At 35.8% G+C, this 26,660-nt stretch overlaps 1 protein-coding gene across 3 annotated transcripts in view; it reads right to left on the bottom strand.

Annotated features, from left to right (window-relative positions):
* Positions 1–26,660, bottom strand: part of TRRAP (transformation/transcription domain associated protein) — a 97,804-nt gene that overhangs the window by 37,769 nt on the left and 33,375 nt on the right. For all 3 annotated transcript variants that reach the window (XM_061991973.1, XM_061991972.1, XM_061991974.1), the window contains 26 exons: positions 25,975–26,043; positions 22,121–22,240; positions 21,690–21,809; positions 21,170–21,334; positions 20,570–20,751; positions 20,088–20,286; positions 19,556–19,684; positions 18,715–18,981; positions 17,932–18,138; positions 16,609–16,767; positions 16,391–16,525; positions 16,092–16,202; positions 14,705–14,851; positions 12,738–12,951; positions 11,950–12,075; positions 10,222–10,368; positions 8,989–9,191; positions 8,200–8,321; positions 7,118–7,331; positions 6,267–6,446; positions 5,677–5,823; positions 4,920–5,039; positions 4,334–4,621; positions 2,884–3,021; positions 1,896–2,008; positions 1,267–1,402 (listed from right to left, as the gene is read on the bottom strand). In XM_061991973.1, the coding sequence (XP_061847957.1) occupies positions 1,267–1,402; positions 1,896–2,008; positions 2,884–3,021; positions 4,334–4,621; positions 4,920–5,039; positions 5,677–5,823; positions 6,267–6,446; positions 7,118–7,331; positions 8,200–8,321; positions 8,989–9,191; positions 10,222–10,368; positions 11,950–12,075; positions 12,738–12,951; positions 14,705–14,851; positions 16,092–16,202; positions 16,391–16,525; positions 16,609–16,767; positions 17,932–18,138; positions 18,715–18,981; positions 19,556–19,684; positions 20,088–20,286; positions 20,570–20,751; positions 21,170–21,334; positions 21,690–21,809; positions 22,121–22,240; positions 25,975–26,043 (4,158 nt within the window). The remainder of the gene's footprint in view (positions 1–1,266; positions 1,403–1,895; positions 2,009–2,883; positions 3,022–4,333; positions 4,622–4,919; positions 5,040–5,676; positions 5,824–6,266; positions 6,447–7,117; positions 7,332–8,199; positions 8,322–8,988; positions 9,192–10,221; positions 10,369–11,949; positions 12,076–12,737; positions 12,952–14,704; positions 14,852–16,091; positions 16,203–16,390; positions 16,526–16,608; positions 16,768–17,931; positions 18,139–18,714; positions 18,982–19,555; positions 19,685–20,087; positions 20,287–20,569; positions 20,752–21,169; positions 21,335–21,689; positions 21,810–22,120; positions 22,241–25,974; positions 26,044–26,660) is intronic.

The following is a 26,660-nucleotide window of genomic DNA, read 5'->3' as shown; positions in this document are numbered from 1 at the left end:
ATTCTTTCCATTGCCTCCCAATCTCAGGCTCATTGTCTGAGGTTCATTACCTGGTCCTTCTTGTCTCTCATCTCTCATTACAACTCCACTTTCTAGCCTTGACCACACTGGCTCCAACCTCTGGTGCTCTCAAGATATTTTAAAATTATATGTAATGCAAAATCAAATGAGCCTTATCTTAAATGGAACTGAAGCAGACTCAAAGCAAGAATAAAATTAGAAACCTGGCAGCTGATTTGCAGCATTAAGGTATCTGAGTATTTAAACTGAAAGCAAAAGATGACAGATACAGGAAGCAATCCTCAGATAGACAGTACAGAAAAACATTACCAGTGGAAGAACAACAAATCTTCTATTATGCCTCTGTTAAGCAAGGCTACAAAATCCAAGAAATAAGAAAACCAGCATGTGTCAACTAAGAAATCTCAATACATTTCCCACCACCTATAAACAACTTAAAATTTGTCACTGACTAGCCTCACCTACCAACCAACACTGAAACTGAGACTTCAGGTGTTCCTATTTCAGGATTTTATTTTTTTTTAACATGAATTCTGAAAAACAGTCTGACAAATATTCCTCAGATACACGAAGGTATCTCATGCAAACCAAATTTACCTGAGAAGTCCCAGATCCTCATAGTTTCAAATATGTTTTAATTCCCCTTCACATGCAGTGGAGATTAATAGAATAAATCACAGAATAAATCATGTTTATCAGTTTTAACTTTGGGCAGTAGAAGTTTCAAACACTTTGGCTTTGTCTTTCAGGTGTTAAAATAAAAACAAGAAGCTAAAAAGGGCACATTTGCCCTTCTAAAACCTGGAAACATAGTTATACTGCCCACAGACGTGGAAATGGAAATAGATATATTTTCATACCTTATTCTCTTTCACAAAAAGAATATCTGCAAAGGTCTCATTTTAAGTTTCTCCACATATCTCTGCTGGCACAAACTTCTGTGGCAAGCAATCCTTTGTTGCTTTTTAGTGACTCATTACCACACACCTTGTCTTTCACCTACCCTAGATGAATTTCTTACACAGTACAGCTTTATAAACAGATAGAATAGAGAAACAAGTTTGTTTGTTGAAATGACATGCTTCAATCGCCAAAATACCCAGCTGTGTGCTGGGACATGAAAGAAAATTTCTAAAGAGCTGCTTACTGTGTCTATGAAATGGAACTATAATGCTGACTTCTTAGAAATATAAACAATAAAATGAAGAAAGAAACTAAACATTACAATAAAAAGCCCTCGCTCACCTGCACCAGAGCCTCCTTCATAGCAGTCCAGTTTGAGACCCTCCATGCACATTCCAGTACTAGGTAAGGATTTATATGACCTTTTGACTGGCCATATTCTGTCAAAGGTTCCCATTGGTTCAATTCTTTTGAGCAACTAAGGAAATCAAAAGCACTGTCAACTTGGTTACCAAAAAACAAAACTTCACTAAAGTGACTACAAATGTTGTGTATTAGAATATTATCTGCATATTTGTTTGGCTATAAACAGCTTTGCAAACACTGAAGTTTTATCCAGATGGGAAGTTGCTGCAATTTATTACCAGTTATAATAGAGAAATCTGTGAACAGGGAGAGCTACATTTTGTGTCTCCCAAAACAACCATTTTAAACAGGAAAACCAAATTTTAGCTCCAATCTGTTTCTACCAATAGCAAATTACATTTTTACAACATTTCAGGCATATCACTTCTGAGGATCTGTTAAGGGAGTAAAAAACAGCTTTTCTTATTCCCTTAAGTTTCCCTTCTATCTGAGCTAAGTTCTGAGCTAAGTTTACTCTCACAACTAAAGCTTTAATAAACCAGCAGGGTATTTTACTTCTATTACAGGGCAATAATACTTGTTCTACATCAGCTTTAAAGTCTTACCGAATCCAATGGTCTTCCCAGAGCTGATACTCGGGAAAGATCGAAGGGGAAGCATTGTTCCGCTCATGCTCTTTTTTAGCCTTTTCCATTGCTTTCTCGTAAGTTTCTTGCGCCTAAATAAAATCCAAACCAATTTATATACATTAATTCAACATTCTCTTCTTTTTTGAAGTGAGAAAATATTTATAAATTCTAAGTTTAAAAAAAAAGTGAAGTTTGTTAACTCATTTGACATACAGTCGTTATTCATAGAATCATAGAACGGTAGGGGCTGGAAGGGATCTTTAGAGATCTTCTAGTCCAACCCCCCTGCAGAAGCAGGTTCACCTAGATAGGTTGCATAGGAACATGTCCAAGTGGGTCTTGAAGACCTCCAAGGAAGGAGACTCCACACTCTCCCTGGGCAGCCTGTGCCAGGGCTCCCTCACCTTCACAGTAAAACAGTTTTTTCTTATATTTAAAAAGAACTTTTTGTGTTCCAGCTTCATCCCATTACCACTTGTCCTGTTGCTAGATACAACAGAAAAAAGGGATGTCCCAACCTCCTGACACCCACCATTTTGATATTTGTAAATATTAGTAAGATCTCCTCCCTCAGTCTCCTCTTTTCTAGACTAAACAGTCTCAGTTCCTGCAGCCTTTCCTCGTATGAAAGACGTTCCAGTCCCCTGATCATCGTGGTGGCCCTGCGCTGGACTCTCTCCAGAAGTTCTCTGTCCCTCTTGAGCTGAAGAGCCCAGAACCGGATACAGTACTACAGCAGCTTTACATATGTCACCAAAAAAATAATGGATGTGCTGAAAAAAAATCTCACCTTATCTAGGTATTACATTGTCTTAAACTATTACCTTAGCCAGTAGAGAAGCTGTGGCACTTTGTATTTAGAACATTAAAGTTCTTCACAAATATACAGAATATTTTCTTCTTGATGAAAATATTCATCCTGACAGCAGACCTACTCAAATTGTTTTTAATATCAAGAGCATACCTGTTCAAAAAAGCCATGTTGTTCATAGGCAATAGCTGTGGCTGTCTCTGGGAATTTACAGCGTTTCTGCCATAGTCCAGCCCACATATCCTCTTCTTGTAACAAAGAGTAGAGCTCAGCAAGGGAATCCAGTATTTCCTAGAATGTTAAACATGTATTTCTCCACAGTCAATCTTTCCTTATGAAGCATATTAGACAGAAAAAACACATGTTCTATTCTGAGGCAAACTGAGAAACACATGGAAATAGGTTAGTGTTTATACATGACCAAAAAAGCCACCCATGCCTTGTCCATTGACTCTTGCATGTGTTCCCTAATGCATCAGTACAAATCATAGAAAACAAAATTGTTTAACAAACCAACAACTCAGACCTTAATGTAAAGGATCTGTAGTATTTAGCTTCCTCGGCTGATCACAAACACGTAGGTAGATCATAACTATCCAACAGACTACTAAACACAACAGCACCTGTTTAGAAGGAACTCAGTTTTATTCAGCTAATAATTTTTAAGATGACATACCAACTGACTTGATAAAGGAAAGCACACTCCCTTGAGGGAGACAGAGACAACACAGACTCCTACTCAAAATTTAAAATTAGGAGCAGAAATGGTTGCCTCTAGTTCTACATTGCTGCACAGAGTTAATGTCAAAAGCAGATGGAAAAGAGGGATCAGCGACAGATGAAAGTATGAGACATGGTAAGACAAAATAATCCATGTTGCAAATGTTTGTATTCACAAATGCACAAGGACAGGATTCCTTCACTGACTTACAAAAACTAACACTACTTGAAAAAGCGTCTAAATATGAAGAATTCCAAGTGATTGTTCCTTTGTAGTTGGTGCTGATGAGGCTGCACCTCAAATACTGTGTTCAGTTTTGGGCCTCTCACTACAAGAAAGACACTGGATATGTTCGAGCACCTCAGAGATGTGCAATGAAGCTGGTGAAGGGTCTAGAGAACAAGTCTGATGAGGAGCAGCTGAGGGAACTGGGGTTGTTCAGTCTAAAGAAGAGGAGGCTGAAGGGAGACCTTATCATTCTCTACAACTACCTGAAAGGAGGTTGCAGTGAGGTAGGAATCAGTCTCTTCTGCCAAACAATAAGCAAGTGGACTAGAGGAAACAGCCTCAAGTTGTGTTGGGGAAGTTTAGATTGGATATTAGGAAACATTTCTCCACTGAAAGGACTGTCAAGCACTGGAACAGGCTGCTCAATGAAGTGAGTGAGTCACTGTCCCTAGAGGTATTCAAAAGTCTGTAGATGTGGCACAGAGGGACATGTTTTAGTAGTGGAATTGGTAGAGTCAGGTTGGTGTCCAGACTTGATCTTCAGGGTCTTTTCCAACCTAAATGACTTTATGATTCTATGCTACCACTGTACTACACTGTCACTATGTTTTTATCTTCACATTTTATGAGGTATTTCAATTAATATAACAATACCTGTTGAGGAGGAGTTATGCTTTCCTGCTCATAAAATTCTGTTGTCTGTTTAGGCTTAATTTGCAAACTCAGTCCTTTTTCAAAGGCTTGATGTTCCAGCATCAGTGTAGAACGAAACCAGAGATTGTGAGTTTTACCCAGGTATTTCAGGACACAAGGTCTGATAGGAATGGGAGGAACACACTGTGACATGGCTTCCACAAAGCAATTCAGAGCACTAGGTTGGCAATCTCGCTGTACTTGATGGCTACCGCTGCACAAGAAAGGGCTTATTTCACCCGCTAGAGCCTAGAAGAAAAAAATATCAGAACAGTTATTAGTTTGTTCAGATTCTTCAGTTACAGGATCTAGATTTGAAGTCTTGTTAATACAAAGAACAATCATTTGGTAAATGAATTTCTCTTTGTAAATCAAAGAGTCCCATTTCTTTCAAAAGATTTACTGATAGAGGTCTATAGCATTCACTAGTCACAAAGAACAGCAAAATTGTGAAAGCAAATGAACAAGGCATTTATCACAGGAATATGTTTTCCTGAAGCAACAGTCATTTACAGAGAGGAATTTGTAAGTGAGGAGAGATTCTCACATGTTGTTGTCTGTCAGATAAGATTTTCCAAAGTCGTGAAAAGAGCTGTATCCAAGTCTTCTCTGCTAATGGTGTAGAAATATGACATAACTGAACAAAGGCGCTCAGCAATGCTCCAGTCTACAAACAAAAAGAGAGATGTATATAAATGGGTAAAATACAATAAATACTATTGAAGAACAGTTTATAGTTATATCATTATTTAAGCATTACTGCAAATGCAGTTTCCAACTAACTGCATTTTCTTTGACAATCAACTACTGTAACAAGCACTTAATCCCATTTTCCTGTTGATCACAACCGATTCATTAATGTAGCTATTAAAAGAAAAAAAGGAAAAAGAAAAGAAGTTGATGACTTTGGTAATAGGAATGATCAAGTTAATTGGATAAAGCTGTTACTACTGTGAGAATTAATTCAACATAGCTTTCAAATGAAATTGTATTCAAATAATTTCTAAGAGAGTACGACGTCGATATGTGATACTTGATTCCATGCTCTAGTTAAAATACACTTACAGGCAGAAGAGGATGAAATTTACCTTTCTAGTTAAAACTAGTGATTAGATGAAGGCTTATGAATTTTTCACCCTTACAAATTAGAAACTACATCAGATAAGAGACATCTATATTAAAAAGAAACATGAGCTGAAAATCAGATGGCTGAGATTAAAAAAAAAACAGAAAAAGTGTGTCAGGTCAGTTTGAAGGTTTCAGAATTAAAGTGATTTGTCAGGAAACTAACAACCTGTACCAACCTTCACTTCTCGAAGAGAGTCAAGAAATTTGTCATGTCGGTTGGTCAACATGTGCAACTGATTGCCAATGTCCTTCTCAGAAAGTTCCTTAGTTTTAGGTGTACTGGTCTGATCTCCTGGAGCCAATTCGATGTCTATTTCAACATCCTATACAGAAGTAAACAACTCAAAGTATGTAGATATTTTCAGTGTAGTTTTGCTTTTTCCTCCCTCTACAAACACAAAATGTCCTTAACTTAGTTCAGGTCTCAATATTTCTGCAGTACTTCAGGTTCAGATATGTAATTGTTAGACTGCTATAGTAAAGAAAAGGCTAAATGAAAGGCAAGTTCTGGCATGGCTAATACACTACGTATTAAACATAAGGTACACTGAGGAATATGGTTTAGTTTAGTGATAGGCTTGGCAGTGTTAAGTGAGTGGTTGGACTCAATATTAAAGGTCTTTTCCAACAGTAATGATTCTGTTCTATTGAGGCTCTGCACACATCGTCTTTAAGATATATTCTCCAAACTTATTTGATGAGAAATTAGGAAGAGATATGTTCCATCCAAAAGACTTTTTTTCCTATAGTATTTTCTGTACGTTACCTCTTCTTTGGATTCACTGTTTTCCCTTTCACGAGGCTCCTGTTTGACGTGGGTTACCATGGCAAAAGCTGCTCTATCGTGACTGTCAGCAAGGTTGATAACATTGGTAATGGAGGGCAGCATAGCACCCTGACAGCTTGTCCCAATAGTAGTGTTCCTTTCACACACTGCCAACAGGAGCTAATACATTGAAAAGCAAGGAGAGTTTTTAAAATGTACATTTTACTGTAGTATTTCAAGGAAAACATCACTTTGGTTTAACATTATCAACATGATAATATGGTTTTTATTTCTCTGGAAGGAGTGCTAATACTTTTCAGAGTACAAAGTTGTCCTCACAGCCATTTTTAACTCATGTTTTAACATGCAAATTGTTTAAAAATAAGAGGTTTGGTCCTACCTCATTTTAAATAAACCAAAGGAAAATGTAATTTCCTTTCAATGTAATTCCACTGAACAGTTGTCATATCACTAGCACAGATGCTCTAGCCTTAATGACTTTCTTGAAATCAACAATCCTTGTAGTTTTGATAATCACCATCATTTATAAGAGATGGGTTTTCTTAAGTAGCATTAACCTGATCATTAAGCTTTTCACAAAGAAAATAGATTTTAAAGACAGATATTAAAGCCACTTCCTACATCAGCATTTCATGGCTTAGACACTGTATTTATTTTTAAGCAGCATAGGAAGTATCTGAGGCAGGGGACATGGTATTTTTAGCTTTGATACAACACCTTCTACAAGACATACGTTGCATGATGCTTTTACAGCCAGTCAAGAAAAAAATGAAGAATAAAACATATTTGTCGATTTATATTTGTATCAGAAGTACAATTAATTTCCCTACCTCAATGCATTGTTTTATCCAGAAGTGATTTCCCATTGCTTCCCAGTTTTGAGAACAGGTCACATAAAGCAGACGCTCATAAACACGACGCTTCATAGAATTGTCAAACACCTCAAAGAATTTGGCTCGTATGAGGGGCTGGGCACAACGCAAACCCGAAAGAAATGCCGGCTCGAGTTTAGCAGTAAGTTCACTACCAGAAAGATTCTCATCCCTAAAATGAGTATAGACAAAAAGACAGAGATATTAGAAAGAAAAGTCTCTTAGGTTTTGTATATAAAATACTAAAAATCAAAGAGGTGATATTCTATAGAAGCCCACATGGTGTGGTGTGCATCCAGGTGTATCATTGGGAAAGAAACAGCAAAGAAAATAATGCTGCTTCTTAGAAAACTGTCCAGAACTATCATAAAAATTCTTTCAGGATAAAGTCAGATTAGAATTGTGAAACACTTTCAGTCACATCTGTATTGTTTGAAATGATAAATAATACTGATTGATAAAATCTTCTGACCACTATGTCCACACCAGGGCTTTGCACAGTTAACCCACAAACCGAACTGGTGCAAGAAGTAACTCAAAATAATATGATTCACCAGCATAAAATTAATTACCTGCCATTTGTTGACAATGTAACTACTTTCGTTCATCATGTTACTAAATCTACTAGTTTAGTTAAAGTAACTCTCCTGAAAGTACAATTTAGAATAAAATTCCATGAAAAAACCCCAAACTTTATACTCTACAGATGTGAAAAGACAGACAGACATCAGCTGTTTCCACAGTGTTTAGAATACAGTCAGCTATGAGGATGCCTTGGCATTTTGGAAAAAGAAGAGGTTGGGTCAGTGGAGATACTTTAGAGAGCCAAAAAGGAAATCCTTCCTAAGGAATTTTTATTTTGAAATTGTCTTCCATAAATACATCCTGTGCTCTCAGTGAAATGAATTTGTGTTTTAGGAGGAAAAGAAAAAAATCCCTTAATGCAGACCTAAAAAAGACTGATGGCGTGTTATAAAGGTCATATATGGTACAAATTATGAACCAATAACCTGCAACAAATGATTAATTGCTATAATTACCTATAGACATAGTTAACAAGGTCTAAGAACTGGGCATTTAATTCAAGGTCTTCTGGAAAACGCTTTTCAATGTAAGTCATCATTTTCACTAGTAAAATGGACTTCTCCCGGAGAGTAGGTGTCTGTGTTAGAAGACGACATGATTAATTTTGTCAATTCATCTTAAAACATGCAGAGAACTGGTACATTCAAAGAACACTTCAGCCATCCTTTATATTTCTCTTTCACTTATAAAGTACTGAAAAATAGCTTGGTAGAAGGTCATAGTTCTTAAAAAGAAAAATAACTCAAGCATTTACCCTTCTAAAATATGCTAGAGAATTTTTAAAATACAACTAAAACCAGTCTGTTCAATGGTTACAGAAATCTACCGTATGCTTTAAAAACTGTAGGTCCTTTTACACAGCACTAGATTGTCAAGTACTCTAACAGAAAACATGGCAAACTGAAGAGGCCATAACACGTTACAGGAATAACATGATTTACACTAGCATTAGTCATCCTCCTGCTGAAGAATCTCTCCATCTAAGTTAATGTGAAACATATATTTAAACTTTTACTTTAAAACAAGGTCTTGGCAAAACACCACTTGAGATTAAACACCTAATAAAAGCCTATAAAATGCTAAGCATCTTTAACTCCAGTTACTTTCACAGGTGATGCAAAATACTCCAAAATTCATCAAGGGCATCTAAATATATGTAACAGATCCTTACAAACCTCACTGTCAAAAAATGATGGCTTAGAGTTACGTATTTGAGAGCAGTAATGATTATCGTCTCAATTTACCTGATTAGCTGCCATTGGGGAATTGTTTTTTACCCACTCTTCCACTATTTTTACCACTGCACGAAGAATTTTGGCATCAGCAGATTTTTCAATGAGAGATGTTAGAATAGCTTGTATAAAATTTTTCCTCATTTCCATGCTCATCACAGCCAGGCGAGTTTTCACAAGGTCCAGGCTTAGCATTACCAGTTCACTTGTACCTGCTATGGACGCACAAAAAAGAACAGAATTGTGTATACCCCTATAAAACACCTATTGAAACAATTTCTAAGGTAAGCTACTGTGATTTTTAAAATAGCACAACAATATCTGTTACTCAGAAATACATCTCTAGAAATACTGTTTTCCGAGTTACTACTCTGCATTTCTAAACACCACATCCATTCAAAATCCTAAAGGCAAGTTCATTTCAGTAAATCTTTACTAAAAGGTACTGTAGAATCCCAGTACTGAAAATCTGCAACTAAACTTGTTAAAGAAGCGTTATATGATGCAGTACACTTATTCCATTCTTTTAGTTTCATAACTTGTCTGTCAAGTTAAATAATTTTCCAGTTGTTTCTCAGTGTTAATAAAATATACAAGGTTCTCATTTACTCAATTAAAACATGAGCTGGGAACCTAACAGCAGCAATTCTTTCAAAGTATTGTCTTCAGTAGCTTATTCATTAATACTGTGTTCTTTACTAGCACTGAATTTCTTCTGCAAGAACATTTTATTTTTTTCAATGACTCATGATCTAATTCATTTAATGACTGACAGAACTGTACAGACTGAAAAAGATGCTATTTGAAGATAAAGTAAAACATCAGCTCCAACAAGTTATTGTCACAAACAGTTGTTCCAATATTATCAAATATGATGAACTAATTTAAGACAAAGTAAAAACATAGAACAATCAAAAAAATTCATCTCTTCTCCTCTCAACAATATAAACTCTTGAAGAATTTCAGTGTTTCTATAAATACTGTAGCTCAACAAATATTCACTAATGACTCCTTGAAATCCTTGGATTAATACTGAAACATATATAAGGCAGGTAACAGGAACTCAAGAGGCATTTTTATCCTTCAGTATTTCAGTAATATTTCTCACTAATGCTGAAGTATTTTTCAGTATGCAGTAATGCACACAAAAAGCTACAAAATAATTTGAATCTCTCTGCGATTAAGAGATTTTAATACCTTACCACACTTCTAATCATTAACATCTTAGGCTATATAATATAATACCTGTATTTGCTTCTGCTGTTCCTGCTGTAGACTGTGGGTTTAAGTGTTCCCTGACCATCTTCTGCAGAGATCGCATGAAAACTGAAATCAATCTGTCAATGTAGCTGGGATTGTTACTGCAGGCAGACTTCAGAATCATTAAAGTACCTATAGATAAAAAAAGAACCATTTATGGAAGGAAAAATTTTATCAAGCATGACGTGAGTAAAACATAGGTTTTCAATGTGGGTGTTCTTGTTCTAGAAAGGACACAAGAAAATGTACTGTAGCTGTATTGTGTCCTACCATGGATGAAGCATGGGACTACCCAAGTTACAAACACTAGAATTCTGGAGATATTTGAAGAAAAAATTCAGTCTCGACTTCAGTCTAAGACTAAAAAGATTTTTTTGCATTAAATATTTAAATGTTTTAACATTAACATTTTGTTATTTAAAAGTTCTGTATACAAGTGATGGTGGTGAGTAAGGGGGAGAAAGAGGACAGGAAGAGAGAGATTAAGAGGAGACATTTTCCAACACCTATGAAAAACTCAAACAAAAGCCTGTTGCACATTTGTTACAGTGGCAAAAGGTACCAAAACTTGTACCCAAATAGGGTTGGGTCTAGTAATTAAAATTACAATAAAATTTTTAAATTACATGATCTTGTCTTTTTAATCTAGAATTTTTTATTACAAAACTTTCATAGATCAGTTACTATAGATTGAAAAAGTTAAATCTTAGTTAAGAGCTAACTTCATCACAGTTTATGGATGCGCCATGCTTACAAGTTCACAGTCCCTTGAAATTACACATTGTTCTTAACAATGTCTGTCTATCTCAATGTAAGCTTACCCACAATGATGCAAACCAATGAGTTTTAGTAAGATTGTATGCTTTAAAGTACTTAAGTCTTTAAAAAAAGTACACACATCCTGTCAAATCCATTAAAAATGTGCACATAACTCCTTACTGTAACTTCTTTTGGTGCTCAGATGCACACAGAATTTGGCACACAACCTTCAGCCTCTTAAACATAGAATTAATAAGATATACACCACCCCAGAGTTAGATTGTAGTGCTGCTTTTAAGTGAGCTCTGGTCAAAACCTAAGAAATATCTTTCTTAGTTAGTTTGTTGTAAAGTGCATCCTGACATCTGACAAATTGGCAACTCCCAAAACAAAATTAGAATTACCTACGGAGAGCACAGAGTAGAAAAGTGAAGGACATTTGCCATTTAAATCAGCAAGTTTTCCAAAACTGTGCAACTTCAGGTCTGTATTGCCAACACAACCAGTTCTGGGCCAAACTGCTGCAATATATCATTGTCACTTTATTATGCAGTGAAGTTCTCTACCAGTTAGGTAAGTACAAAGAACAGAAAAAGCTGAATATTTCAGCTCTTCAGAATGGTATATTCTAAAAATTCAGAAGAAAAAGTAGTATCTTTTTTCTATGTGCTTTCAACACAGAAAGCTTCCATCTAGTACAGCTGCAGCTCCCCATATCCTATAATTGCTCCCAAGTCAGCTACCAGGAAAAGACAGACACAATGAACCACCCAGTCTCCTTCACAGATGACAGACAACCCAACTTAATCTCTCAAGTTAGCTCAAAATACTTCTTACAGTTTCCTCTGTTGATATCACACTTTAATTTCCCTGTGGAAAAGAAAAGCTCACAACAAAGACCACACACATTAACAGGCACTCTACATATGTCTACTAGAGACATTGGAAACTTACCAAAGAGCTGAGAAGGGTTAGCATTAGTGGCTTTTTCATAATTAGTAAGTCCTTCATAAATAACTTTTCCAACTGCAGCATAAAGGCACTCCAGCTCTTCATACTTTGAAGCCACACTTGAGGTACCTGCAGAGTTTAAAGTTGTGTTTACTTTTGGCAACCACAGCCACTGAACAGGCAAAGAATATTTGCACTGTGGACATAGTCATCTATACCATCATCAGAATTTGATCTTGCTAACAAGAGAAGGTAACACAAATAGTTCCTTCATTTACATAAACTTTTATTATATAACCCATGTCTTCTCATAAAAATGGAAAGTGGTGGTACACTGTTAAAGAAGTTACAGATTATTGATTTTTTAATAAAAAATTATCTAAATTAGTTTATATTAAGTTCCTATTACCTATTGTCATTCTTTTTTACACTGTATCTCCCTTGTTTCATCAAAATAGCAAAACTTAACAAATAAAAACAACACTTCTGAGACTGAAAACCTATTAATGGCAAAAATACATTAAATTTATAGCATGCATTTCTTGAACCAAAGATAAAACAGCCACAGGTTATTAAGTTTTTATGTCAATGGATAATGATGTATTCCACAGACCACTTATTTCAGCTTTTCTTTTTTTAAACAGAGGTTGAAAGTGCAAGCTACAATAGACTGTTAAATGAAGGAATCAAAGCAGAATATTAGCACATTCCAAAGAGTGTCTCAGTTCCACCCTTAACCACTTATGTTATGCAGCAATAAATGATAAAAGGAGGAAGGAAATACCACATACTTGGCTCTGTAGGGAAAATACCCATCAAACGAGAAAGCAAACTGTGGACTGCTCTCAAAACCTTGGTGTTTCCACAAGTCATACAAGCTGCCACACCTCGTTGCAGGGGTTTGAAGCTGCTAAGGATAGCAGGGGGCTGCAGCACAGTTAACAGGAAACTTAAGACCTCTAAGCCAGTGCAAATGTTGGCAAAGTTGGCCTGATTGGGTTGTTCCTAAAGAGAACAAACAACAAGGTGGTGAGTAGGACAGAAATCACACAACTATTACACAGATTACTAAATCCAGATCAAGTCTGTTGAAAACCTGTAATAAAGTTCAGGGTTCTACCCTGGTGATGCTTCACATCAATCTTTTGGGTAAGTCATGCAATACAAAATAGTAAAACACAAGCTGCCACAAAAATCTTTAGCCATAAAAGTGTTACTTAAGCATTTATAGGTATGTTCCTTCCGGTATTTTTTGTGATCCTTTGTTTGCAATTTGCCTGCAACCTTGCTGGTTAAAAATGCTTTCAACAGAGGATTACGTTTTATCTCCTTGTCAACATCTTTCAGAGATAGGCCTTCAGTGAAAGGCTAAACCAGAATATTCTATGCTAAGTTACAGCTTAAAGGTTAGAAAAGAGCATATTTGGATCTAAAGAAAGAAGAAATAATGAACTTTTAACTATTCCTTGAAGTAGCTTTGTAAACCTCTAAAATTATCATTAAGAAAGTGAATTAGTCTGTTTGCTGTAGAAGTCTTTTTCTTTTTTTCCTGAATCTCTTGTATAAATGATGCCACATAGCAATGCTGGTTTGTACATAACATACAGCCCTTCTTCAGCAGCCAGAACATAGATATTCCCAACTATATCTTCAGTGCAGAGGAATCAAAGTCATGATTTTCCTGAAGTCATATTGCTCTTAGTGCACAGCCTCCATCACCTGCCACTTAAATAGCTTTGCAACTGTCTAAGTGATGAAGAGGAGTAGGAGGCAATCTTTGTGCAACAATGGTCAGAACTGACTGCAATTCTTCCTGTTGTAGACTATCAAATGCCATCAACAGGAAAAAAGTATGAATTTTAATGGCAATTTTCAGACAGGTTACACACTACTCGGGAAAACATGAGTAAAGCAAAAAATGCGAGCTCCCTGCAGCACTATCAACACTTGTAAATCCAAAACAAAGGAGCCACTTGAAAAACTCTTCCAACAGAAGGAGGAAAGGATTCAAGTAGATATTTGCTCTTTCAAGGACTATCTCCATCAAGACAACAGTATTATGAAAGTATAGCACATGTAGATCAATATTCAGAAAACAACCAGCCACAGCAAATTTTCATATAATCTTAGACATTTTAAAGTTTCTAAAAGTAGGATATATTACTCCTTTTTTCAAAGGAATAGAAAAATGACATCAAGAGAGTGCCCTGAAATTTAATACTGTAAGAGCTGCTGGTCTATTAAATAGTATGATACAAATAAACTAGGTATAGAAAAACTTATTAGGTAGCAAAAAAGCACACAAACAGCACACAGATGATAAACAAATTATATTGTATCATGAAATACAGGAAACTAGTTTTTCAGTGAGCTTCATACCACCATAATGTAATCAGAAAACTGGGAACCAATAAACTTACTACTAACAAAAAACCCCCAACCAAACTAAAAATCAATAAAACAATTCCAAAGCACTCGAGCAGTAGACCAGCCAAACAAGCAAACTACAACCTATTTCAGAATTAAAATAATACAGGAAGTTATTCCACCTGCTCCTAAGTTCATTTTAATTTGTGTGGCTGCAGTAATTGCAAATATAACTACTACTGACACAGCTCATATCCTTAACAATTTATATATTTCACTATAAAGAAGAAAAGATTAAAACTGTAAAAAAATCAGTAGCCAGGTATCGCTAGTATTCAATCAACATACGTGCTAGTGAAACCTAAAGAGCTACACGACTAAAGTTACCTACCACAGTCATTAGTAGCTTATCAAACCACTGCAATTTCAGTTCTGATTTTGGCCACATGTCTGGTCGTAAGGCTGTTTTGAGAAGGCTGACACAGCGGCGAGACAGCAATTCCCCTGGAGATCCAGCAGTGTTTGAGTTGTCATTTACCTAGCAATTAATCAGAGTTAACAAAATGACACCCTTTTGTAACCAACTCATTAACTTTTTATGCATTCCAAGCAAGCATATAATTTCTTATTTCTGAAATGGATGAGCTTAAGTAGTTTTATCAGTATAGTCACAGAGTATTTAACTACATAAAAAGCTGACAACAGATAGTAAACATCAGAACTGGTGTCTAAACTGCAAGCTAATTACCCTAAATCACCCATCAAAGGTATACTTTAAAAAGTTTAATCCCATACTTCATTACTACAACTCTGAACACGGTAAATCTTTTCTGTTTGCAAGGTATCTATAAACATATACAGCTCTTTAGTCAATCCATCTTTGTACTTCAGGAGCCCATCTATTCTGTGCAATGGATTGTGGAGTGTAAAATCCCACGTTACCTATCAGCTGAATCTGCTGCAGAAGCAGAGGCCACAAAATTTTTCAGCTTTGAGCTACACCCACCTAATTTTCCCCATGTTAATAATTCATTAGTTCTTTACAAAATTTGGTGAAAAGCTTTAGTTCCAAATGCCACGCATTTGATCTTGAAAATACAATTAAATTCATTATCCTTAGATAATATTAATGGACATAGTCTTTCCCTATTAAGCTCTCAAAATATACTTCAGTTTTTGGGTAAAATATTCTTGCCGTTAAATGTAGACAACCATACTTTGCAGCATCAGGCAAATATATAACTGAATTAAGAAAAACTGCTTATGGGAACTTTTTAAAGTCTTTGCCTGGCTCCAGTCAAATTCTACTAGTCACATTTATTTCAATCCTGTCACGCCTGATATAGTACTTGCTTGAGAAGAGAAAGTAAAGAACAAACAAAATGCTAGAAGTGATCAGCATCACAGTAAAATGGAGACTATCAATTTCAAAACCTGGATTACAGTCATTCACATTTCAAGTTTGAATTTCAAAGTGCACACTCCCTGCGTCAAGCTATAAATGCACAATGCCAACAATAAGAAGCTAAAGAATGCCTCTCATGAATAATATCCATTATTTGTGAAATGAAAAATAAGTAGAAACTAGTTATCAAATTAAATTTCTTTCACCCTTAAAACATCATTTTACTTTTTGTATGATTTTGCATTCAAATTTCTAAGCTTTCAGCAAAAGTATATGAACACTAAAACGATCCAAGCATAAAACAAAAAGAGAGGTTTATGGTTTTGGCTATTAAGGCTGCATTGGTATTTGCATATCAGAATAAACACACTACCTGGCAAGCAATTCTAATCAAGAAATTCACAACTGTATCTGTATGTTGCTTGTCAATCGGCTTGGAGAGAAGAGCATCAGCTCCTGGCAAGGACTGGCTACGTCCAAATACCTGCACAAAGCACAAAACCCATAAGCAACATTGAAGAAAGAGAACAACAGATTTAAAATATTTTCTAAATCCATAACCTTCAATTCAGGGAGTTTCAAGTTACATGGAAAAAACAATTACACTAAATTGCTTAGTCAGTGCAGGTTATAATTTCAGAGTCTCTGAACAAAATCCAATTCTTTTCTTACAGCACTTATTGCTCCTGTAGCTGTTCTGAACCGTTTTACTTCTTGGCCAGAATCCACAGATAATCCTCTTTTAACAGCAGATGAGGCAGAACTTGCTCCTTCTCCACTTGCACTTGAATCCATATCTGAATCTGGCTGAAATATCAGTGATGTGAATGTTAAAAAAGAACTTAACTATATTACAGCTCAATCTTTACCAGTTTATTTAGACTTCCTACCTGCTGGTCTTTAATTCTTTGCAATTCCCATTTAATAACTACTTCAGCAAGATCCACAGCCAATTTTCTTTGCTCTATCGTTACACTGGGAGTGAAGCCCAGTCTCTGCATGGCACTAACCATATGCTGAACCAAATGATGCCTCACTGGATAATACACCTGAAAAGATGGTTTCATAGTCACGTTACCATTAAACAATAAAATTCTACACAAAAGCTACAGAGTCAAAATACAGCAAAACGATAAAATAGTCTTCAATCCCAAAGTTTGCTGCTTCGAATCATAGAATGGTAGGGGATGGAAGGGACTTTTAGAGATCAACTAGTCCAATCCCTCTACCAAAGCACATCCACCTAGATCAGGTCACACAGGAACGTGTCCAGGTGGGTTCTGAAGACCTTCAGAGAAGGAGACTCCACAGCCTCCCTGGGCAGCCTGTGCCAGGGCTCCCTCACCTGAACAGTAATACAGTTTTTTCTCATGTTTAAATGGAACTTTTTGTGATGCAGCTTCTTCCATTACTCCTTGACCTGTCACTAGATACAAAAGGCATCTGAATCCTGTTCAAATCTTGCAATCCATAAAAGTAACTGCTGCTTTGAGAATAAATTTTTGGATACAGTTTTCAGCAGTGCCTACTGATTTTATGTACCCAAATTAAGATGTTGCTTCAAAGATATATTATTTTTTTCAAGGACCAACCATTCCATTTTTTTTTTACCTATCCTTTCAGATAACTACAATTCATATTTGAACACAGATTTATTTCTTTTTTTTCCAAAAAGCACTGAGGCATTGATTCCTCAAAAGCAACTTCAATGCCCATTATTAGCTAGACGTCGCTTTAGATCGTATTTTAATATGTGTTTTCAAAATGCTCTCACACTAACATTGTGCAGAATTCCCTCATATGTTTAATGTTTCCCAATATACTTTATCTGGAGATTAAAGTTACTTATTAGTCTCATGGAATATATGAACAAACATTACTGGAGGATGGAAAAGAATATGGTTCTGCACTTTTCTTAAGCAATTCGAAGAATCTTCACAGCTCTGTTAAAGAGCACTGCTAAAACACGTGCAACTAATTCATCTTGCAGACTTTCACCTAATGTTTCGAGTTCTAATTTCCAACATGATAAAGCTTATTAAGTGGTTTGCTATTTAATTGTAAGTTGTTTTCAGTTGGAAATAAATACCTTTGCAGACAGCTGATGCCTTTTGAGGCTAAACCAATCAGATTACATTATTTTCTAATCAAACTGTAGTTTACCTCCTTGATATCGGAGATACAGTGACTACTAGAAAAAATGGTTCAAATACCTTGAAATGTTGTACTATCAAGTGCAAAATATGAACTAGTTGGGGAACGGTATGACCCTCTTCCACAATGATTTTTCGTGTCCAGTGAGTCAGCATCTGATGCCCATCCTCCATTCGAGCAGGCACAGCCGGAGTCAGAATAGCCATGGCTTGCCTGACAATAGCTCGAGCCTCCATCGCATGAGCTTTTAGAAGACTGTGAAAAACCTAAACACCAAAGTTTCTAATAAACATCAATATTATACATATTTACAAAAATAAAGCATTTGTAAAGAACAAGAATCTGCAATATTTGTTTTTCAAACAACACAATTTTTTCCTGAAGGCCCATAACTTGGTAAACAGACGATGACACTTCACTATCAGAATAGAGCACATATTTGTCTCCCTTATGTTCCACTCTCCTCCCTCCCTCTCCACTGTCCAATTTGAAGTTTTCCTTTGGTCCCTACATCTTTCAACTGAGACGTCTATCTGAACTGCAGAAACATAACCAATTTTGTTAATTCAACGTAAAGGACTGTTCACTGTCCAATTTACTCTTTCTGTGTTCATTTATCTTCAAATTTTCCATGATCTTCTAGTCCCAAATAAATCTGTATTAATATGTAGCTTGTTCCTCCTGTATTTGTCTGTTGCATATGAATTTAACTGTTATTTGTATACTAAGTATCCAAATCTACTGCGCACGCTCTACTCTGCTCTTTATATTTTTTTTAAAAAGCACACTGCAGAATTCCTCAACATCCCTTCAATGTATGCATACAAGCCCCCAGTCAATACCTGCAGAACAATCTTCTTATGTATGGCAAATTTTGCAATGATGTGTGCCAAAAGCAAATGACCGCTGTATTTGCATGCCGGGTCCACACACGCCTTGGACAGGAGGCAAGGCCAAGCAAACGTCATGAGGCGCCGCAGTTTGCTGTTTCGGTTTTTGTTGTTGTCGTGAATGTGGTGTGGAGCATGCTCAACCAGCAGTGTGGCAAACTGCAAGAGATATATCCTGAGAGAATCCAGCATATCAGCCTGTTTTTCCGGATCAAGCACCTAATATGGATGATCAAAGAGGAGAGGAGAGGAAGAAGGTGACGGACAAAAAAGGAAAAAACCCAACAACTTTATTATCTACAAAAGCAAAGTCCTAGGGGTCTTTTTTTTTCAACTTCTGAGCAACTTTTAAGAAGACTAATAACTACAAAACAATCTCCTGATGTGAGAACTTTTAAATAATGAGCACATCTAGGAGCTTCCAAAGTGCTAATCTATTAAGAAAACAAACCAAATGCACCAAAAAGTCCACCTTTAACAACTGCTAATTACTTCAATGAAATCAAAGTGATGTTCAGTCATGGAATGCTGTGCTTATTAAAAAAAGACTGGGATTATAGCCATATAATGCCCATTTCTAAAGACAGATATTCAAGTCCTAAGGATATCATAAACTGAAAACTAATCCAATCCTACTTATGACTGATGGATTCCACAACAGTTCAAAGGTATGATGTGATTTAACATTACTGTTCATAGTATTTAATTAGCACAACTAATTCCAGATTGAAAAGGCAAATGAAAGGAACAACTTTTTGTTTTCAAACACTTTAATATAAACAAGTGTTGCAACCTTTGTAATAAAAACGCTAGTGATGCTTTCTGGATTATCTCCTTCTGGGTTTGGAGGTCCCAACAGCTGTTCACCTTCTCCCTTTTCAAAACTGTACAAGAAAGCAGGATTCAGGATATGTTGGAGCACCTACAGAATATAAACAAAATGTTACAGATCATATTCTTCTAACAGTAGTCGAGTAATTTCAAAAGTGAACCTGCGTGTTAGACACACTCACTGTGTTACAAAAAGAAGTTATAAATAAAATCTCAAGAAAGAGATATATGCAGGGTTTTTTTTCCCTCATCTTTCCCCCTTCCAAGGGCAAAGATTCCTAGAAAGTGTAAATTAAAGTAGGCAGCACTGAAAGCAAGATGAATCGCTGCCTCTGTTTATTATCACTCTTCCTCAGGTATGGTATTTTCACCTAAATGGCTCTGCCTATTATCAAACTCATTGACATTTAAGTAACCGAGTTTTGTTGCCCTAGTTCCCAAGAAGAAAATTAAACCTAAATATCAGGCTTCTTTGATTTAATTACTTTAGTTACCTTGGCTTTGAGCTCATCTCCAAAGTTTGGGTCATTGAAGTCTACAAATCGGAAGAACAAAGCCCGTTTTTGGGGAATACTGTAGTTTTTGGGGATCTCCTCTTCCATGTACTCCTTTAAGAAAGTCATATTGCAGAGAAATCGACCCGTAAAAGCTCGAAGCAACTGGAAGAGCAATTCTATATCACCATAATTCCTTCTGTAGAAACACATGAAATAAAAAGCATCTGTAAAAAAAATCCCTAACCAAACTACTATGCTAATGACTCTGGGAAGAAACTGATCTTGGTTTCAAATGAGCAGAAAGGCAAGAGCAGGTAATACCAGAGGCATGGTTTGAAAGCTACTGGCAGTATTATGAAATACATTAAAGTTTATCTTCAATACCTGTAACCCACTGCATACTTCTGTATATCTTTAGAGTGTTTTCAGAATTTTAAGAAAAGGTATGTAAGTTATAGGAAATAAAAGTTGGGACATACTTGCAGTAATTCAGTAAGCAGTATGCTAATAGCTTTGGCTCTTTCCAATTCGTCGCAGCCATATTCTCCTTACGATGTCTCTCCTGAAAAGCTTCACTCACCCATACACGTTTCAGCTGATTCACCAAGGAATGTTGATTTGCTAACCAACATTCATCATTCTTAACAATAATACTTATGATCTGTCAAAAGCAAAACAAGACAAATATACAGTCAACTTGCAACAGAACTGCCAGTTGAAAAGAAAATCTAAAAGCATTTTTAAGTTCAATGAAGGACTTTAAAATATTTTGTATAAAAAGAGTAAAACAAAAACTTGCTTAGGTCAATTTTTAAAGGAATTTCAGTTTCTAAAAGTTCTCATTGCCATGCTTTTCTCTTATATCTTACTTGAGTAAAAAAAAACATGCAGTTCATTTGAGTTTCTCCTCCCTTCCCAGAGTGATTCTGACTACAAACACTTTACATGTTTACAAGTGTTTTTCTATGAGTTATAATACATACATATAGGCTTGTATGTGTGTATGTGTGTGTTTAACAGGTTTGTAGCTGAAGAAGTTTAATTATCCAGTGCACAGACAAACAAGAACAAAAAAATACCTTGATAGCCTGAAACTGTAGATCAAGGCGCATTGTGGTAGTGCTTGGAGAACCAGGTCTAACAGCTGCTTGGGTACCAACAGGTAACAGCAGAGTGATAAATCGGTTAGGATTAGCTGCCAGTACATCTCGTAGAGGTTTGGCATCTTTATGTTTTAAGAAACTCTGAAGAAGGGGAAGAAATAATTTTAACAACCACCTTTAAAAGCAAAAATACCAAAAGGCTATGTCATCCTGTAGCTTTTATACTCCTCAATAAAGTTGCAGAGGCTGTATTTCAGAAATATAAAAATAACCTCTATAACTTCAGCAATAACCTTACATGATCTGGTACAGTAAAAAATCAACATCTCAGGACAAATACAGAGAATACGGACTCTACAAGCATTACAGAGTAAGACCATGATTAAGAACTACAAGGTCATACAAGGAGAAAAAGATGGAAAAGATTGAAACATTTCCCTTGATCAGATTTGTGAAGATGAGGGATTTTTCCTGCTTCCCTCCCCGCACAGCTTACCATAAACATTCTGCTCCACTGAGGATCATTTAAAGTGGCTTCCATCATGAACAGCTCCACAGTCTGGGAGGGGTGACGTGTCAAAAATTTTATCAGTGGTTCTCTGAAGGGACTGCCAGCCTGAAAGATTCATAAAGCTTAAATTAAGAATGCAGAGTACAGAGTATTTTCTACTAATTTACTAGCACTCAAAAAAATACATTTCACTGGGCATTTATGCAGATACAAAATGTTCAGAACATCTATGATGAGAATTTATTGTCAATTTTGAGAGTCTAAGATAAATGTTAATATCTCTTAAAAGGCTTGAAGAGCACATTTATTCATTACATCAAATATTCCCACACTATGTTCAAAATATTATAATTATATACTAGTGTTAAAAATACTATAAAGCAAAAATCTCAGCTATATTCAACTTCCACTTTTACCTCAATCAACATTGCTCGTTCTGTTTTCATAACAACTTCCAGCAGAGGTTTAACCAAAGTCTGAGGGGCAGCTGGGATCAGATGGAATAAATTTATAATTGCTGAACAAATCTTCATTTCCTACAGGTAAAAAGAAACAAGACTAAATTAATATTACCAGCTAAACATATAAACATAGGATTACACATACTAATTTTTTTCTCTCCTCTCCATATTAGCATAGCCAGCAACCAAATGCAAACAGTTAACATATATACATCATCTATTTACCATGATGTATGGAGAAAATTGCTCTTTTGGAAGTCTGCCCTTCCCCCCTTTTAATTTCATGGTTTAATTTTATTTTCTTCGTCAATGTAGCAGTGTTTTAGAGGTAAGAGCTAAACACTGTGTAATGATAATGGTGATGGGGGAGTTACAGAGTGTTCACTGCACTACATCAAGAGGCTCATGCATCAAAAAGCCAAATCTTCCTTTCTAAACACTTTCTCATATATATCCCCCAACCCCAAACTACACATGAAGAAAAAGACAGATGCTTCTTCCCAGTGTATCTTACAAACAGCTGGTTACTTCAAAGAAAAGTCAGCTCTGTTCTCCCACCAGATATTAAATTCTTCTGAAGACCAAAATAATTTAGTGTTTTGTTTTGTTGTGTCATTTAAACCGAGACTATATTTCAGCTAACTAGAGTGTGGATTTTCTTCAGAAAGAAAAGGTAAAGGGAAAAACCAAAACATCCACCCTCACTCTCCCCTAAAACCAATTTCCAGTAGCAGTAGACAAAGGAATATTATTAACAAGCACATTGAACTTCCTCTAGTGAATTTAAACGCAAAGTGTTAGTCCTCAGTCCTTTCATATGATCTCCCTAGACAGATCCCCACTAGACTATTCTCATGGACTGAAGTGTGAGGCAGAGAACACGTGAAAAATCTTTGAAAGCGCTTATGCCTTCACAGAACATAAAAATCCTGCTTTTCCTTGAACAAACATGCTCAACATCCTTAACAATGCTATGAAAACAACTCTGCCACAAACAGAATTCACAGCACTGTACTCATAGGCACAGTGCACTCCGCCCAAAACACAACAAGAAAACTAACAAACCACAAGTTAAAAGAAACCAAAAATTCAAACACAAAAACCCTCATAACAACAAAGAACTTCCTGGTTCCTCCACTGAGTTTCTCACCTCTACCCCTTCCTTGGCAGGCTGAACCAAAACAGAAGTTAAAGCATGAAAACAAAAAGCTCACAAAAACATCAAATAAATGAACAAGTAAGAATATGCTATTCTTCAGTTTGCAGTCAGAAACTGAATTCAGTAGGGTTATTTTCTCATCTCAAACTGAAAAAAAAGGAGATAAAGAGCATCTCCCATGCTCTGAATTGCTTTTCTCAGAATTAGGATGAAAAATATCTCTTTTTTCTCCTCGTGTATTGTTTAGACTTAGCTTCTCACATATTTGTACTGAATAAAAAGATATTAGAGGTGATTAAGTCAAGGACGCAATATTTTAGCGTCTTCAAAGACAAATTCCTCCAGCATTGATTATGAAATCACTTTCAGTACTTGAACTACCAAGCTATAAAGTCCTTCTAACTAGCTGTAACACATAATTTCGACCATGGTGCCACAGTTCACAAAAGAGAGGCAACTATCTACTCAAAACTTGTTTTTTCAATTACTGGACATGACCTAAAAAAAAAAACCCGGCCTTTCCTTGAGGAGGCAGGGAAGATGGGAAGAAAGGACTTAAAGATTTTGCTACATCTTAATAGCTTCCTAATATGTCTATGGTTTAATTTGTTTATTTATCTAAGCAGCCAATCCACAGTTCAGGAGCAGCATCTGATAAATTTACTTAGGTGAACAAAGTAGCTTAGTTACTCTGGTCTCAATGTGGATCTTTACAATAGTTGCTAATTAGCATGCATCATTTTTAACAAAGATATTTGTCTAGAATTTGCATTTATATGTGAAGACTCACTCCATAGACTTTTGAGCTGTTTCAGAATGAAGCCTTGTTCACTAGCCACTGTATTGGAGAACTGCGTGGCAACACCAGCATCACCATCAAATGGCATCTTCATAAAGTGGAACAAGATGAAAACTCCTTAGGTCAAAAAAGCTATTGTAACACTGCTCTGTAACGTTTCACTAGCAAAAATTGATTTTCCTGGCTAATTCTGTTCTCCACTGCACAGTTACCATCTCCTAGATCTAGCCACTCAGTCTGAACAATGCAACCTACTCCAGCAACACCCCCAACATTGCTTTTAAGTGAGTATCCCAGATTTCAGAATCTTGCTATGGTCAAGAAGAAACCAAGAGTAAATGAAAGCCAGCTACAGTAACCACCAGTTTCACCATCCTAGTTTTTCCACACTTAGAAGATACAACAGTGCCTGTACATACAGGCATACAAACACAGAGTGTCAGAGCAACTGAACAGAGGTCACACTGTCTGTGCCCTCCTTCATTTTCCTAGTTTGTTTTTTAAGGAAACTTCAGAGGAACAGCTTGGGGGAGAGGTGGGGGAAGTAATATTTCAATTAGCTTTGCAGTCACACAATTCTATTTGAAAATGTTTCCATAGACTTCTCCCTCAAGAGGTGACAGTTGATTCCTGCCTGGTGTGCATTTCCCCCTCAACATACATAGGTTTAAAACCAACACCAAGAAAGAAAAATTACAGGTTTACAAAACTAAACATACAACTAAATAGAAAACATCAAGAGAAAACATTAAAAGCCAAAGAATTCACAATTAAATTCTATTTAGGGACAAGTAAAAACTGTTCTACGTGTGCCACACTGTGGTTTAAAAAATAATGCTATAAAAAGATTTACAAGATATCTGTAATCATCACGTTTGAGGAAAAGTGAATCTCAAAAGAAGAATAAAAAGGCCTTAGAACTACTCTGACCTTAATAAAATTACTGGAATAAAATGTGTTTAACTGAAAAATTCACATTGAAGATTAAACGTAAGAAACAGATTCTACTCCATTACGGAACATCTAGGTCAAATACAAAGCAATGACTAAATGAAGAATTAAAAGCTCTCTTTACAATGAGTGGAAAGAGTAATGAAAAGCTATTAAACCATCTCCATGTTTTGAGGGAAATAAAAAGCCAATCTAATTTCATTCCCATTTTAAAACCAAAGAAATTAATAGAATTCCTCATTTTTTTCCTGGTTGCAAAAATAAATCTCAACAATTAATACAAGTTATTAATAAAAACTTAATACAATGATGGGGCTTCCAGTAATCTACATGAAACACTGAAGCAGGAATTCTGTTAATGCCACATTGCCAAGAGCACACAGTGTTGTCATTACACTGTGCAATTTTCCATTTACAAGAAAATTCATCAGTTTCCCAAAGTTCAAAGCTGAGGCCATTAATTTAGATGGTTAGGAGACTTTAATTAGTAAATATTGACTCTTTTTCTCATAAATTCTCTTTGCAATTAGCTGGGATTATATGATTATTCTGTATAATTTTCAAAAACATATGTTATGAACATCAAATATATTAGTGAAAAAATAGGGATTATGGTGCTAAGCTCATCAGCTATTACAATGAAGAACAGATTTAAGTAGAAAATCCTGAGGAAACAAAAAATAAAAATCAATGAGCTCTTCCCACATCAGTCTGTATAGCATAGGCTTTAAAGTAACCACTGCCAGCAAAACTCCTCTTACAGAGACTTGTAACACATATTCAATATACATATAACTTCATTAGCTTGTAACAACATAGTGTGTAATCAAGTTCTGCAATTCCAGAACATTAGTACTATTAATTTTTTGTCTTCCCACAAAAAAGCATTCTTCAACTTACATTTCCATCACTTCGTTGTCCACCTTTGTGTGTAATAACTACAACTTCCATCCACTTACGCAGGTGTTGCTATAAAGAGAGGATAATTAGCATTATTCTTCAAATTATATACCAAGTAACAGCATATGTTACAAAGAAAGAAGTAGAGGTAGAAATGACTGTTTGAAGGAAATAAAGGGAAAAATTATTAGTTCTTTTCATTCTCAGATTGAAGAGTTTACTGCTACTAAAATTTCTTTCCATATTCAAGAAAGCAGGGGTTATAAGCATACACATGTTGATAAAATATCTGAAGTCTGATAAGCTTACACTTGTTTAATGATTTGATTTATAAGTATGCATTTAAATAAAGATAAGGAATTCAAATACATAGTTTAAAAATTGCAAATAGGAAAGGCAATACCTTCCACTAGGCCCACTAGCAAGTGAAATATATTTTCAAGGGTTTCCTTAGTATGTTATACTGCTCGCATCTTGTTTAAAGCTAAGTTTGTCCAAGTGGACCCTAGCATATCCTGGTATGTCTTCACCAGAAAATAACATCTCTACCTTCTGATTTCTCTTCAGAAATAAACTCAAAATATTTCATTTTCTTCCTATTAATTGTGAAATAAAAATCTTTTCCTTTCAATATATACAATGAATCACTACTGAATTGTTCTCTGACTCGTCAACAATGTGAATAT

This window comes from Colius striatus, chromosome 3 (genome assembly GCF_028858725.1).
Source record: "Colius striatus isolate bColStr4 chromosome 3, bColStr4.1.hap1, whole genome shotgun sequence".
Lineage (NCBI taxonomy): Eukaryota > Metazoa > Chordata > Aves > Coliiformes > Coliidae > Colius > Colius striatus.
Note: the sequence above shows the minus strand (reverse complement) of the source record. Positions and strands in the feature narration are given on the sequence as shown.